General features: G+C 39.2%; 1 protein-coding gene across 8 annotated transcripts in view; it reads left to right on the top strand.

Moving 5' to 3' along the window:
• ZNF280C (zinc finger protein 280C) overlaps positions 1–3,323 on the top strand; it is a 69,373-nt gene extending 66,050 nt beyond the window's left edge. For all 8 annotated transcript variants that reach the window (XM_070784854.1, XM_070784851.1, XM_070784853.1 and 5 more), the window contains 3 exons: positions 971–1,089; positions 1,531–1,566; positions 1,691–3,323. In XM_070784854.1, coding sequence (XP_070640955.1) covers positions 971–1,089; positions 1,531–1,566; positions 1,691–1,701 — 166 coding nt within the window. In that variant the 3' untranslated portion in view covers positions 1,702–3,323. The remainder of the gene's footprint in view (positions 1–970; positions 1,090–1,530; positions 1,567–1,690) is intronic.
• The last annotated feature ends 10,166 nt before the right edge of the window (positions 3,324–13,489 follow it).

Raw genomic sequence — 13,489 nt, 5'->3', positions numbered from 1 at the left:
CGTTAAGGAGACCAGTCAGGAGGAATGACTTTTCCCAGGTAAGGAGGAAAGTACACGACTTGAGTTTCATGAAGATCATTTCTAATGTGACAACTCAGTGTAAATATCCAACAGGCTGTTAAGAGTAAAGCTGCAAGGGAGAAGTTAGTCTAAACTATGCTATGAATTTATTCCTATACAGGTAAAGTACTTAATTTTAAAGTATTTAAAATTTAAAGTATTTAATTTTAAAATGAACTGCAAAAGTATATTTATGCTTTGTTAATAAGCTGATAATTGCATGATTTATGTTTACATAATTTATTTTTAAGACCTCATTTCTTCTCTGATTTTATCATCATTTAAATAGGACATTAGATTGTAGGCTTCACAGAGTATCCTTTTTTGTTCACTCTTATACTTGTAACACAAATACATTCTAGTAGTACAGAGTATGTAAAGAAGGTTCTCAGTGAATATAGTGAATGGATGAATCTTGCTTTGCTGATGGGCAAAGGCAGAGAAAGATTGTGCCTTGCACAAGTTATACAAGTTGTTAGTGGAGTCCTGACTGGGTTTTAGTTCTCTCTTCACTCATAGCTTTTAGAAACCACATGAGAGGGAACTAGAGAAGGAAATGGCAACCCACTCCAGTACTCTTGGCTGGGAGATCCCATGGACAGAGGAGCCTGGCGGGCTACAGTCCATAGGGTTGCAAAGAGTTGGACACAACAGAGCGACTAAACAACAGCGAGGAGAGGGAACAGCATATACAGCATTAAATGTTCACATAATATAGACATGACTATGCCATTTTCTAGAGACATATTTATACCCTTTCATATATATTGGGCTTATATAACAAAATTTGGAAATGGTGGTCACAACACACACACAAAAAAGTTATTATGTGGAAAAATAATAATTGAATTTGTGTATGGATTTTTTTTTAAAACAAAAACCTTTTCTGTCTTTTTTTTTTTTTTAATAGGGGCATTACTCTAGTGTGCCTTAAATGTGATTTCCTGGCTGATTCTTCTACTCTGGATCGTATGGCTAAACACTTAAGTCAACGTAAAACTCACACTTGCCAAGTTATTATAGAGACTCGTAAGTATATATAATTGTGTTAACTTTAGATTTCTGATACTTATTCCAGTGGTTTTGATCAACCACAGAACAGGCTCTTAGATATTAATAGTTTCATTCCTCATACATTCTTTAAAAACATTTTATTTTATATTGAAGTATAGTTAATTTACAATGTTATATTAGTCTGGTGATTTAATTATATGTATATATACACATATATTATACATACACATATATAATTGATTTAATTATACATAAATAGATTCTTTTCATTACAGTTTATTGCAAGATATAAATATAGTTCCCAGTGCTATACAGTTGGAACCTTCTTCTTTATCTATTTTGTATATGGTAGTTTATATTTGCTAATCCCGAACTCCTAATTTATCCTTTCCCTCCCTTTCCCCTTCTCATTCCTCATATATTCTATTTTAAATGTAAAACTTTTTCTAATTTCAGTTCCTGAAGGTACCTCAGCTGTGAACCCATTTCTGCGTAAGTTTAATATTCATTCAGTGCATTTTTCTTTGATGGATTTTAGCAGTATTGCATTTATTGAATGTATCACTAATAGAAATGAAAAATATTAAATATTTTGTTTTTGTTTTTGTTTTTAAAGCCTCTTGTTGAAATAGATTCCTGCTCTATGGAGCTCGTGCAACCTGGTGCAAGAAAAGTTGGAATTTCCTAAGTTCAAAGTTCTGATGTGTTTTCTCATAAAAAAGCAATTAAACAGCCAAGTTCATGACACTAGTTCTCGTTATTCAGCTCTTTTCAGCTGTCGGATGGCACTAGAATCTTATTCCACCTTATCTTTGTGTCAGGTTAACATACCTTAACATAAACTTTTTTCCTGTTGGCTCTCTTCAGAAATAACTTTTGTTGCTATGGTCTTTTCTTGCTTTGCTTAAAATAATTCGTGTTTTTCTCCGCTATACTTGCTTTCAGAATACTGCATTCCAAATGATGTGACTGTTCATCTTTTTTGTCTGTTTTGTCTGGTTTCTTAGTTAGTTTCTTAGGAGATTACATTACATTTTTAGGTCAGATAGTTATCTTTTTCTTCATTCCTTGTCTGTCATTGTTCTATTTTTCATATCTTTCAGATGCAGAAGCAACACAGAAATTTCAAATAAAGTCCAGGGTATTCCTGGTCCGTGTCCCCCTTCGATGGACACGTCTGATGCCTGTCCTCTTTCCAAGGAATGTGAATTATTTGACTGTGAGACCTCCTCTAGATTTTGGCCTTAAGAAATCAAATCTTAGGGAGAGTCCCTTCCTTCATGACTGGCCTCCTATAAGACTGATGCTAATTTGGCCAGAGATGACCTCAAGGCCCACCAAATAGAGCACAACTTTCTGCTGGGGGCTTTGGTTCTTGATCTTAAGCTCATGGGTTGATTCTGACCAAGAAAAGCCCATCAGATCAATGCTTCAACATCCAAGTTGAAGTTGGATCATTCTGGCTGCTGCTCTTTTATCTTCCTCTAGTGTGCATGCAGTCCAGGGAATATAAAAACTGGTTATATAGGGAACCAAGGTAACTTTTACTTTGATGTTCTTGAAGTTTCTGAAGTTACAGTTCCAAAATCAGTTAGTTTTACTGTTGTTGTTTAAAGTTTTTTCCAGTATTAGACTTATTCAGCAATACTACTATTCAATTTTTTTTATTTTTTTAGTCTAATTTAATTTTGTTATCTTTGTTTTATGTTGTCTTTGCCAAATTTATTAATGTCTGTTTTGTTATATCCTCTTTTCTTTCTTCTCTTTAAAACTTGTTTTGTGTTCATTTTCTTTCGTTAATAACTCAAAAAAATCCTTTGAATTCCCTACAGATTTTATGTAGCTACCTATTGGCAGCTTCTTAATTTGGTAATTATTCAGACCACTAGACGTTATTACATCCACTGTCTATCTTGGAACTATTGTTATCTTAGTGATTGTGGGTTCAAAGGCATGAAGAATTGGCAAAGAACACTTCCTACAGACCTTAAAAGGAGTTTTAACGTTGCATTTCTGTACATCTAATGCATACTATCTTCTTAGCCATTAGTGTAATTCCTTTGATAAAGATAATATATTCAGAAAGTATTGGGACCAAAAAATGCACTTGTTTCTTGCCCATATATATATATAGATGTATATTTTTTTTAATTTGGTGTTTGTTTATTTTGGTTACATTGAATATAGATTTGCTGAACAGTTTTGATGTTATTACTTATTTTTTTAATAAAATTTGTATTGTTAAAGTGCCTCTGGAATTATTTTCTAATAAAGAACTTCGACTAAAAGCTGTAGATTTCCATACATCTAGGAGCGTTTCTTTGCTTCTTACATGGAAGCCTGATTACTTGGCCTACAGACTGAGTGCTTTATTCAATCTATCTTGTAGTTTTTCCTTCAGCACAGTTAAAAGCTCACTATGTATACTTTAGGGATTCCCAGATAGCTTAGTGGTGAAGAAGCCACCTGCCAATGCAGGATGTGCAGTTTCGATTCCTGGGTCAGGAAGACCCCCTGGAAAAGGAAATGGCAACCCACTCCAGTATTCTTGCCTGGAGAATCCCATGGACAGAGGAGCCTGGTGGGGTGTGAGCAACAGTCCATGGGATTGCAAAGAGCCACACACAAGCACCCACATGCATCCATCATCCATCCATGTATACTTCCGTAATTTTGAGAACTTTGAAGACTGGCAAGAGTCCCTTTATAATTTTAATAACCATGAAGCCACGTGGACAGGCTGAGAAGTTGTTTGACTCAATCATGAGTGAGTTTTATTTTTCCCTCTAAACATTGGAACTTCTTGAACTGTACTTTGAAACTTTGTTTGAGCTGCTATACTACTAACCTGTTATAAGAATACCATAGACTGGGTGTCTTGTAAACAATAGAAATTTATTTATTTCTCACTATACTGGAGGTTGGAAGTTAGTGAACAAGGTGCTGGCAGATTCAGTCTGTTGAGGACCCCTTCCTGGTTCATAGACAATTGTCTTCTTGCTGTGTCCTCACGTGGTGGAAAGGACAAGAGTTCTCTAGGGCCTCAGTTAACAAGGGCATTAATCTGATTGACTTGGGCTCTACCCTCTAGACCTAATTACCTAATGAGGCCCCACCTCCAGTACCATCACAACTGGGGATTAGGTTTCAACATATGAATTTGGCTGGGAAAAGGGACACAAATACTCAATCTACAGCAGAAACATTTTGAAAGCCAATTTTAATTATCACTTCTTATGTAGTCTACTCCTTGTAACTCATAGTCAAAAGACTTTTTAATTTTCCAGACTGATTTCCGCTGTAAATAACTTTCCAAAATTTCCAAAAGTTGCTTGTTTATGAGTGGACTTGGTGATATTCTAGTCTTTAGTTCCATATCTGTATCTTAGGATACGTTTTCACTTACCATCTTAATACCTACTTTTTTTTTACTTTTCAAAAATCATGGTAAAATTATATAACAAAATTTACCAGTTTATTTTCAAGTGCATAATATATGTGTTAATTACACCAAGTTTTAAACTTTGGCCCAGGAATAACATGGTTTTAGTGTAGGTTCTCTATAAATTTTCTCTGCCTCTATCATAGTTTACAAATATGAAAACCACATTCTTGCTATAGCAATTATTTTATTCAGGGTTGCATCTTTGTGTTCTTCCATAGGATTCTATTTCCACAACATATGTTCATTTTCTTAAAAGTATAATGCTCTTAAAATTCTGTGTCCTATAGCTTTTTTTTACTTCATTTAAATATCTCAGTACTAAGCTTGCTTATTATAGTCAGATGGGTTTTAATTGATGCTAATGAGTTTTAGCTTGACAGTCTGATCCCTTTATTTTCAGGCTATTAATAGTTCTTTAACCTTATTCAGAAATAGCCATCTCACACATGAATGTTTCTTGGTTACAGCTGAATAAAAGGTGTAATTGACTTAGTTTCTATTTATCACTATTAGAAAAATGAACTTAGCTACAAAGACTGAATTTCTTATTGTTTCCTCAAAACTTTGCCAAAACACCTCTTTGGGCCTCATTTATTGGTTTAGCAAATGTTTACTGAGCACTTACTTTGTGCCTGACACTATTCTAGGTGCTGCTGGTAAAACAGACTGAAATCTCTGCCCCTGTGGAGTTTTTCAGTGTTGGAAGACAACAGAAAATAAGAGAAGTATATAGTATGTTAGATAATGAACAGTACTCTTGAGAAAAGAACAGGAGGATAGTATGGATTAGTAGTTTCTGCTTCTGCTAAGTTGCTTCAGTTGTGTCCGACTCTGTGTGACCGCATAGACTGCAGCCTACCAGGCTCCCCCGTCCCTGGGATTCTCCAGGCAAGAAAACTGGAATGGGTTTCAATTTCCTTCTCCAGTGCACACTGGAATGGGTTGCATTTCTTTCTCCAATGCATGCAAGTGAAAGTGAAGCTGCTCAGTCGTCTCCGACTCCTAGCCACCCTGTGGACTGCAGCCCACCAGGCTCCTCCATCCATCGGATTTTCCAGGCAAGAGTACTGGAGTGGGGTGCCATTGCCTTCTCCAGGATTAGTAGTTGGGAGGTTGCAATTTTAAATCGGTGGCCCAGATAGGCCTTCATGACGGTGACAACTGAGTTAAAGGTGTGGAGGTGAGGAAGTGAGCCACTTGGGTATCTCTCAGAAAAGCATTCCAGAGAGAGGACAGCAAAGGGGAAATTGGAATCCTCACTGCTGATGTAATGCAAGATGGTTTGGGCAGTTTGGTGGTTGCTCAAAAAGCTAAACAGAATTACTGTACAACCTAGTAATTCCACTCCTAGGTGTATACCCAAAAGACTCAAAAGCAGTGACTTAGTCGTACATGCATGTTGCTAGCACTATTTCCAATAACCCAAAGAGGGAAACTGGCCAGATGTCATCAGATGAAAGGATAAATTCTATATTCATGATGGTGGTAATATTCATGGTGGTGGTTTAGTCCCTAAGTTCTGTCCAACTCTTCAACCCCATGGGCTGTAGCCTACCAGGCTCCTCTGTCCATGGGATTCTCCAGGCAAGAATACTGGAGTGGATTGCCATTTCCTTTTCCAGGGGGTCTTCCTGACCTAGGAATTGAACCCAGATCTCCTGCACGGCAGGCAGAGATTCTTTACCAACTAAGCTGTGAGGGAAGCCTTTGTATGTTCACACAATGGACTATTAGCCATAAAAAGGAATGAAGTAATGATACATGCTACATCAAAACACATGATGCTAAGTGAAAAAAATCAAAAATAGACGGTTATGTAATTATATGAAATACATACAGTAGAGGCAAATCCAGAGAGACAGCAGATTGGTGTTTCCCAGGAGCTGTGAGGAGGAGGGAAGCAGGAGGAACTGCTCAATGGTAACGGTTTTCTTTTCAGGGTGATGACAGTGTTCAGGCACTAGAGAGATGAGGGTTGCACAACATTGTCAGTGTACTGAATGCCACTGAATTGTTCACTTTAGAATGGTTAATTCTACAGTATGTGAATCTTCTAAAAAAAATCTTAGCAAACTAGGAATATGAATGAAACCTTAACCTAGTGTATACCTAGTAAAAACATAGCTAGCATAATGATGAGAAGAAGAAAAAGAAGGGCCCTGAATCGGGATCACGCCTGGCTCAAGGAAGAGCAGCAAGACTAACGGAGCTGCAGTAGAGTTGAGGGGAGGGAGAACAGTAGTAGGAGATGGGGCCCGAGATGTGACGTTGCACTATAGAGCCTTACAGGCAATTGTGAAGATTTGATTTTTATTCTGGGGTAGGAAGCCATCAGTGGATTTTGAACAAAGGAATGTTTTTGTTTTGTGTTTTTTGTTTTTTATAAAAAGTATGAAAAAGCTGGCTTAAAACTCAACATTCAGAAAACTCAGATCATGGCATCCAGTCTCATCAGTTCAGTTCAGTCGCTCAGTTGTATCCGACTCTGCAACCCCATGAGTTGCAGCACGCCAGGCCTCTCTGTCCATCAACAACTCCCAGAGTTCACTCAAACTCAAGTCCATCTAAGTCAGTGATGCCATCCAGCCATCTCAATATCTGTCGTCCCCTTCTGCCCCCAATCCTTCCCAGCATCAGAGTCTTTTCCAATGAGTCAACTTTTTGCATGAGGTGACCAAAGTACTGGAGTTTCAGCTTTTAGCATCATTCCTTCCAAAGAACACCCAGGACCGATCTCCTTCAGAATGGACTGGTTGGATCTCCTTGCAGTCCAAGGGACTCTCAAGAGTCTTCTCCAACACCACAGTTCAAAAGCATCAATTCTTCGGCTCATCACTTCATGGCAAATAGATTGGGAAACAGTGACAAACTATTTTCTGGGCTCCAAAATTAATGTAGATGGGGACTGCAGCCATGAAATTAAAAGACGCTTCTTGGAAGAAAAGCTATGACAAACTTAGCATATTAAAAAGCAGAAACATTACTTTGCCAACAAATGTCCATTATAGTCAAAGATATGGTTTTTCCAGTAGTCGTGTATGGATGTGAGAGGTGGACCATAAAGAAAGCTGAGTGCCAAAGAATTGATGCTTTTGAACTGTGGTGTTGGAGAAGACTCTTGAGAGTCCCTTGGACTTCCAGGTGATCAAATCAGTCAATCCTAAAGGAAATCAGTCCTGAATATTCATTGGAAGGAATGATGCTGAGGCTGAAGCTCCAATACTTGGCCACCTGATGGGAAGAAATGACTCATTAGAAAAGACCCTGATGCTGGGAAAGATTGAAGGCAGAAGGAGAAGGGGACAACAGAGGAAGAGATGGGTGGATGGAATCACCGACTCGATGGACATGAGTTTGAGCAAGCTCCAGGAGTTGGTGATGGACAGGGAAGCCTGGCGTGCTGCAGTCCATGGGGTTGCAAAGAGTCAGATACTACTGAGCAACTGAACTGAACAGAGAAATGTAGTTGATACAGCAAGGTGATTCACTTATATATATACATATATGTTTATGTGTATATTCTTTTTAATATCCTTTTGCTTTATAGGTTATTATAGGATATTGAATATAGTTTCCTGTGCTATACAGTAAATCCTTGTTTGTCTATTTTATATATGGTAGTGTGTATCTGTAATCTCAAATTCCAAATTCATCCCTCCTCCTTTCCCCTTTGATAGCCATAAATTTGTTTTCTATGTCTGTGAGTCTATTTCTGTTTTGTAAATAAGTTCATTTGTATCATTTAAGATTCCACATATAAGTGATATGATATTTGTCTTTCTCTGTCCAACTTACTTCACTTAGTATGGTTATCTCTAGGTCCATCCATGCTGCTGCAAATGGCATTATTTCAATTTTTTAATGGCTGTGTCATATCCAAGTTTGTGTCTGTGTGTGGGTGTGTACCCCACATTATCCATTCATCTGTCAATAGACATTTAGGTTGCTTCCATGTCTTGACTACTGTAAATAGTGCTGCTATGAAAATTGAAGTTCATGTATCTTTTTGAGTTAGACTTTTCTCCAGATATATGCCCTGGAGTGGGATTACTAGAACATATGGTAACTCTATTTTTAGTTTTTTAAGGAATCTCCATACTGGTTGTTAGTTCACATTCCTACCAACAGCATAGAAGGGCTTCCCCTTTCCCACACCCTTTCCAGATGAATACAGGAGTGTTTTATACCTCAATGAAAAACAAAAATTCTTAAGTACAGTCAACAGGATCACTCTACTGCTGATTTGAGAATAGGACGTGGGGGACCAAGGGCAGAATCAGGGAGATCAGCTTGGAAGCTACTGTAATAATCCAGGTGGGAGATAACAGGGATCTGGGTTAGGATGGTAAGAGTACAGGTTTATAAGTGGTTCAATTGGGGCTAGATCGTGAAAGTTGAGCCAACAGAATTTGTTGATGGTTTTAGGATGTGAGATGTGAGAGAGAAAGTGTTTGGGGAAGAGCACAATCAGTAGCCTAAGCAACTGGGAAGAGAATGTTGATATTAACTGAAATGGAAAAGGCTGAAAGAGGAGCAGATTTGGGAGGGAAGGTAGGGACTTTGATTTGGGGCATGTTTGAATTTGAGATGCCCATTAGATATCCAGTTGGGGAGGTCATGGACATTCTCATCTGTGAGCTTGGAGTTTAGGGGAGAGGTCCAGGCTATCAGTAACATTTAAATCTTTCAAGTCACAAGAGTGAGATCTCCAAGGGACAGAGTAGAGGTAGAGAACAGACAGAGTCCACAGATAAAGCAGAGAGATGAGAAGGAATCGGCAGAGGAGACTGAGGAGTGGCTAGTGATGTGAGGACACCAGGGAAATGGCTATATCCCTGACTTCAGATGTACTATTTGTAAAATGTGGGTAATAACTTGTTCTGAAGTTCTTGGGTTTTATTATTCTGTTTTGGTTATACCTATATATAATTTGTTCTTAGAAGAAAGTGAATTCAGAAAGTGTGTTCTTGAAACTCTATCTTCAGCTGATTTTTATCTGTTGAGTTTCTTGTTCTGTAAATTTTACTTCCTATTTAAACAGCTTCAAGAGATTTTCCTTGATACTAATATTATAAGCTTCAATCCCAAACTCCACAGTAAAGCCTCCCTGTAGCTTAAAGGGGCAGTTTGGTGGAGTGGCTAAGAGCCCAGGGCCTGCAGCAGACTGCCTAGATTGGAGTTCCTGCCCAGCCAACGACTAGTTTTTACTTTGGGCTCTGTGCTTCAGTTTCTTCATTTGTAAAATGCAAGTAACACTACCTACTCCTAGAGTTAAGGGAATTAAATGAGTTAATATGTGTATATAGCACTTAGAGTAGTGATTGGCATACAGGAATGTAAGTCATCATTGTTACTATTATTGTTAGTCTATTACTACCATTCCTGATTTTATTTCTACCTTCTTTTATTCAGATTGAACGGCCCTAATCTTCCCCCCTATTTTTCACTTCCACCTTCCAACACCACTTTTTTTTTTCTTTTTCTTTTTTATTTATTTATTTTTAATTTTATTCTACTTCTAAACTTTATAATATTGTATTAGTTCTGCCAAACACCGAAACAAATCCACCACAGGTACACATGTGCTCCCCACCCTGAACCCTCCCCCCCCTCCCCACACGATCCCCCCGGGTCGTCCCAGTGCACCAGCCCCAAGCATCCAGCATTGTGCATCGAACCTGGACTGGCAACTCATTTTGGTCAACTTTCTTTTTCCTAATCCAGTACCAAGTACCTTTTCCTAACCTAGTACCTTTTTTTCCCTAACCTAGTACCCAATGATTCTTTCTCAAGAATCATTGTTCAAGCATACAGTACTGAAGGTAGGCATACCATTAGCTTTCAGTGTTTCAAACACACCAGACTTCTATTTTTAGGGAACATGTATGAACACTCCTAGGTCTGGGTCATAATTGTCTTTTATAAATAGTATTAGGGCATTTCCCCTAAATTAAACTGCCTTGTACTTGATCACACCAAGGTTCTCCTCATACTCATACTCACACACCTCGATTCTCTGATTTTGAGGTCGTTCCACAACCTCACTTCTGTCTCTTTGGTATTCGACCACCTGGAAAGTCTTGCTTTCATCAACCAACTTGGAGAGCGTACTGTGCTCCTCTTCTACTGTTTTTAATCCTTCATACTGAAAAATATCTATTTATCCATACCAGTGGATTATATGGTGGTGTGAAGGGAGTTCAGCCTTGCAATAAGATAGTCCTAGATTTAAATCCTGGGTTTCAACCTAGCCAGCTGTGTGGCCTCCAGTGAATTACCTAAATGTGTCGTGCCTCAGCTTCCTCATCAGTGAAAGGTGTGTGTGTGTGTGTGTGTGTGTGTGTGTGTGTGTGTGCATATGCAAGGCATATATAGAAATAATTTGGCACTGGCCTGGAAAACAGTAGGCCCTCAATAAACGCAGCTGCTTATCCTAATACCATGAATGTTAGTGTTGTTTCTGCTTATTGGGTGGATCCCAGTAAGGATCCCAGGGTTTCCTTCCAGCAGTAGTAACAGTGTAACAGCAATGAGAACAGTCATGACAGGGGCAGCAGCAGGTGCCCGGAGCCAACGTGAGGAACTCCGCCTGTGGCAAAAACGTGAGGAACTCCGCCCGTGGCAAAGGGATCCTTACTGCTTACCCAGTGGATCCAGGGAACTCGAAGCAGGGACGGCGTCGGTGAACTGGATACAATAGCTTTAATTAAATATCAATTAGATATATAAAGAGTAATAGAATAAGGATAGCTCAGCAGGAAAATTCAGTGGAGAAAAGAGGCTGAATAACTTGGTTTACGTGGAAAGCTAATAAAATTCCAAAATAAGGAATTTGCATCACCTACATAGGCTGCAGGTGTCCTCCCATTCTCCTGAAGGAGAGGAGACACTAAGGCCTCCCTGGTCAGATTTTAGAAGCCCAGGCATAATTAGTAGGCTTGACGAGCCTCCATGCTACAGATGGGAATTCAGCCAGAAGGTGAGAGAAAGAATGACATGGGGAGACCAAGCTTCGGTGAACAAGGTCTGCACTTTATTTTCCAAAGTAGTTTTTATACCTTAAGTTGTGCATAGAGGATAATGGGGGAAGGGGTAGGGTCAGCAGTAAGCCAGGCTTTCTTCCTGCAAACTTACTAAATGCAAAAGTTTAGGTGATTTACATAATCTTCTGGCCCGGAAGCCTGTCAACATTTTAAGATCCTTCTTTCAGAAAACTTATTTTTCTCTAAAGGTGATTATTCTAAAGTCAGGCACCACCCTCCAAAAGCATTAGAAAAAGTTGCATTCCTATAGGGCAAAGGTGTGGTGGGCTATAACAAGAAAAGAATTAACTCAAGGGTCCAAGGTTACAAACACTAAAGCTATTACTTACATTCCTATACACCAATTATATTAATCAGTACACTCCCAGGGACACAGTAGGTAAGGGATATGGAAACTTAGGAGCAAACATTGGCCCAACAAGTGAAAAACCCTTCGCCAATACAATTTCCAATCAATCTTTTAACTGCTCAAAGGAATCTGCATTTAGACAGTTTAGAACGTTTCATGCCTCTCACGGTTGGGAGGCTCTGAACAATCACATGTGGCCGGAAGAACCTACTCAGGCAGGCTAGAGGACTTCCAAAGGAGTTTGTAGGTTGAAACACCCTTGGCATGCCCAGGAACTTTATTAACTGGAGCTGTAAGTTAGCTCTTTTTTAGAGAGAGAGATGGTGGTGGGGGACAGCCCCCTGTAAAGTCAGAGGTGTAGGTGAGAGCACAAAGCAGTAAAGTAGGCAGACTCTGGTTTTGGGGGTAGATGCTCGAGAATTTCCAGGGGGACTCCTGAGGCTCAATCCCGCCTTTGCGTATGCTGAGCCTCCTTCCTCATGACCTTTGCCACGGGCGGAGTTCCTCACATTGGCTCCCGGCACCTGCTGCTGCCCCTGCCATGACTGTTCTCATTGCTGTTACACTGTTACTACTGCTGGAAGGAAACCCTGGGAATACATATCAGTGGAATCTTCTCATTGACAGCTTTAGAAGCAATCCATCAGCACTGTGGTGATCTGTAACTTTGGCTTATAGTTCCCAGGTCTGGCGATACATTCCTCCAAACTGTTAGGTCGATAACATCTTATCACAGAGCTTCCGTTATACATGCTATAATTCTCTAATGTTGGAAATGAGGGTAGTTATGGCTTTTCCTGTCACAACAATGATAAGACACTGACTCATTAAAAAATGAGTACAGAATCCAATCTGCTTTGGAGGAAAACATTTCTTCTGTGAAAGAATCTCATGTTTACAGGAAACTTTTTAAATGATTATTACCAGGAATTCATTTCCAGGGATCTCAGCTGCTTGTCTGAGATGAGCAGTATTACTAGTATTATTACATTATTACTAGTATTAGTATTAACTAATACTAGTAATTTTATTAAAAAGTGTCATTGTATATACCAGCAGTAAAGTAGCCTTTCCTTTGGTGGTTTAGTCACTAAGTCATGTCTGACTCTTGTGACCCCATGGACAGTAGCCTGCAGGCTCCTGTGTCCATGGTATTCTCCAGGTAAAAATACTAGAGGGGGTTACCATTTCCTTCTCCAGGGGATCTTCCTGACCCAGGAATAGAACCCGGGTCTCCTGCATTGCAGGCAGATTCAGCCTTTCCTTTAGTAAAGCTTTGAAATGATTAAAAAGTCCCTGCTTTTCTCAGAAATTTGGGATATTTTCAGTAGATCTGGGAACAGCTCTGTTTGCCCCTTATCTCCTCCTTTCCTGCCCTCCATTTCCTCCAATGTATCTACCTGGGCATGGAACAACAGACTGGTTCCAAATAGAAAAAGGAATATGTCAAGGTTGTATGTTGTCACCCTGCTTATTTAACTTATATGCAGAGTATATCATGAGAAACGCTGGGCTGGAAGAAGCACAAGTTTGCCGGGAGAAATATCAATAACCTCAGATATGCAGATGACACCATCC

The sequence above is a fragment of the Bos indicus genome, chromosome X (assembly GCF_029378745.1).
Source record: "Bos indicus isolate NIAB-ARS_2022 breed Sahiwal x Tharparkar chromosome X, NIAB-ARS_B.indTharparkar_mat_pri_1.0, whole genome shotgun sequence".
Classification (NCBI taxonomy): Eukaryota; Metazoa; Chordata; class Mammalia; order Artiodactyla; family Bovidae; genus Bos; species Bos indicus.
This window is presented reverse-complemented; position numbering and strand designations above follow the sequence as displayed.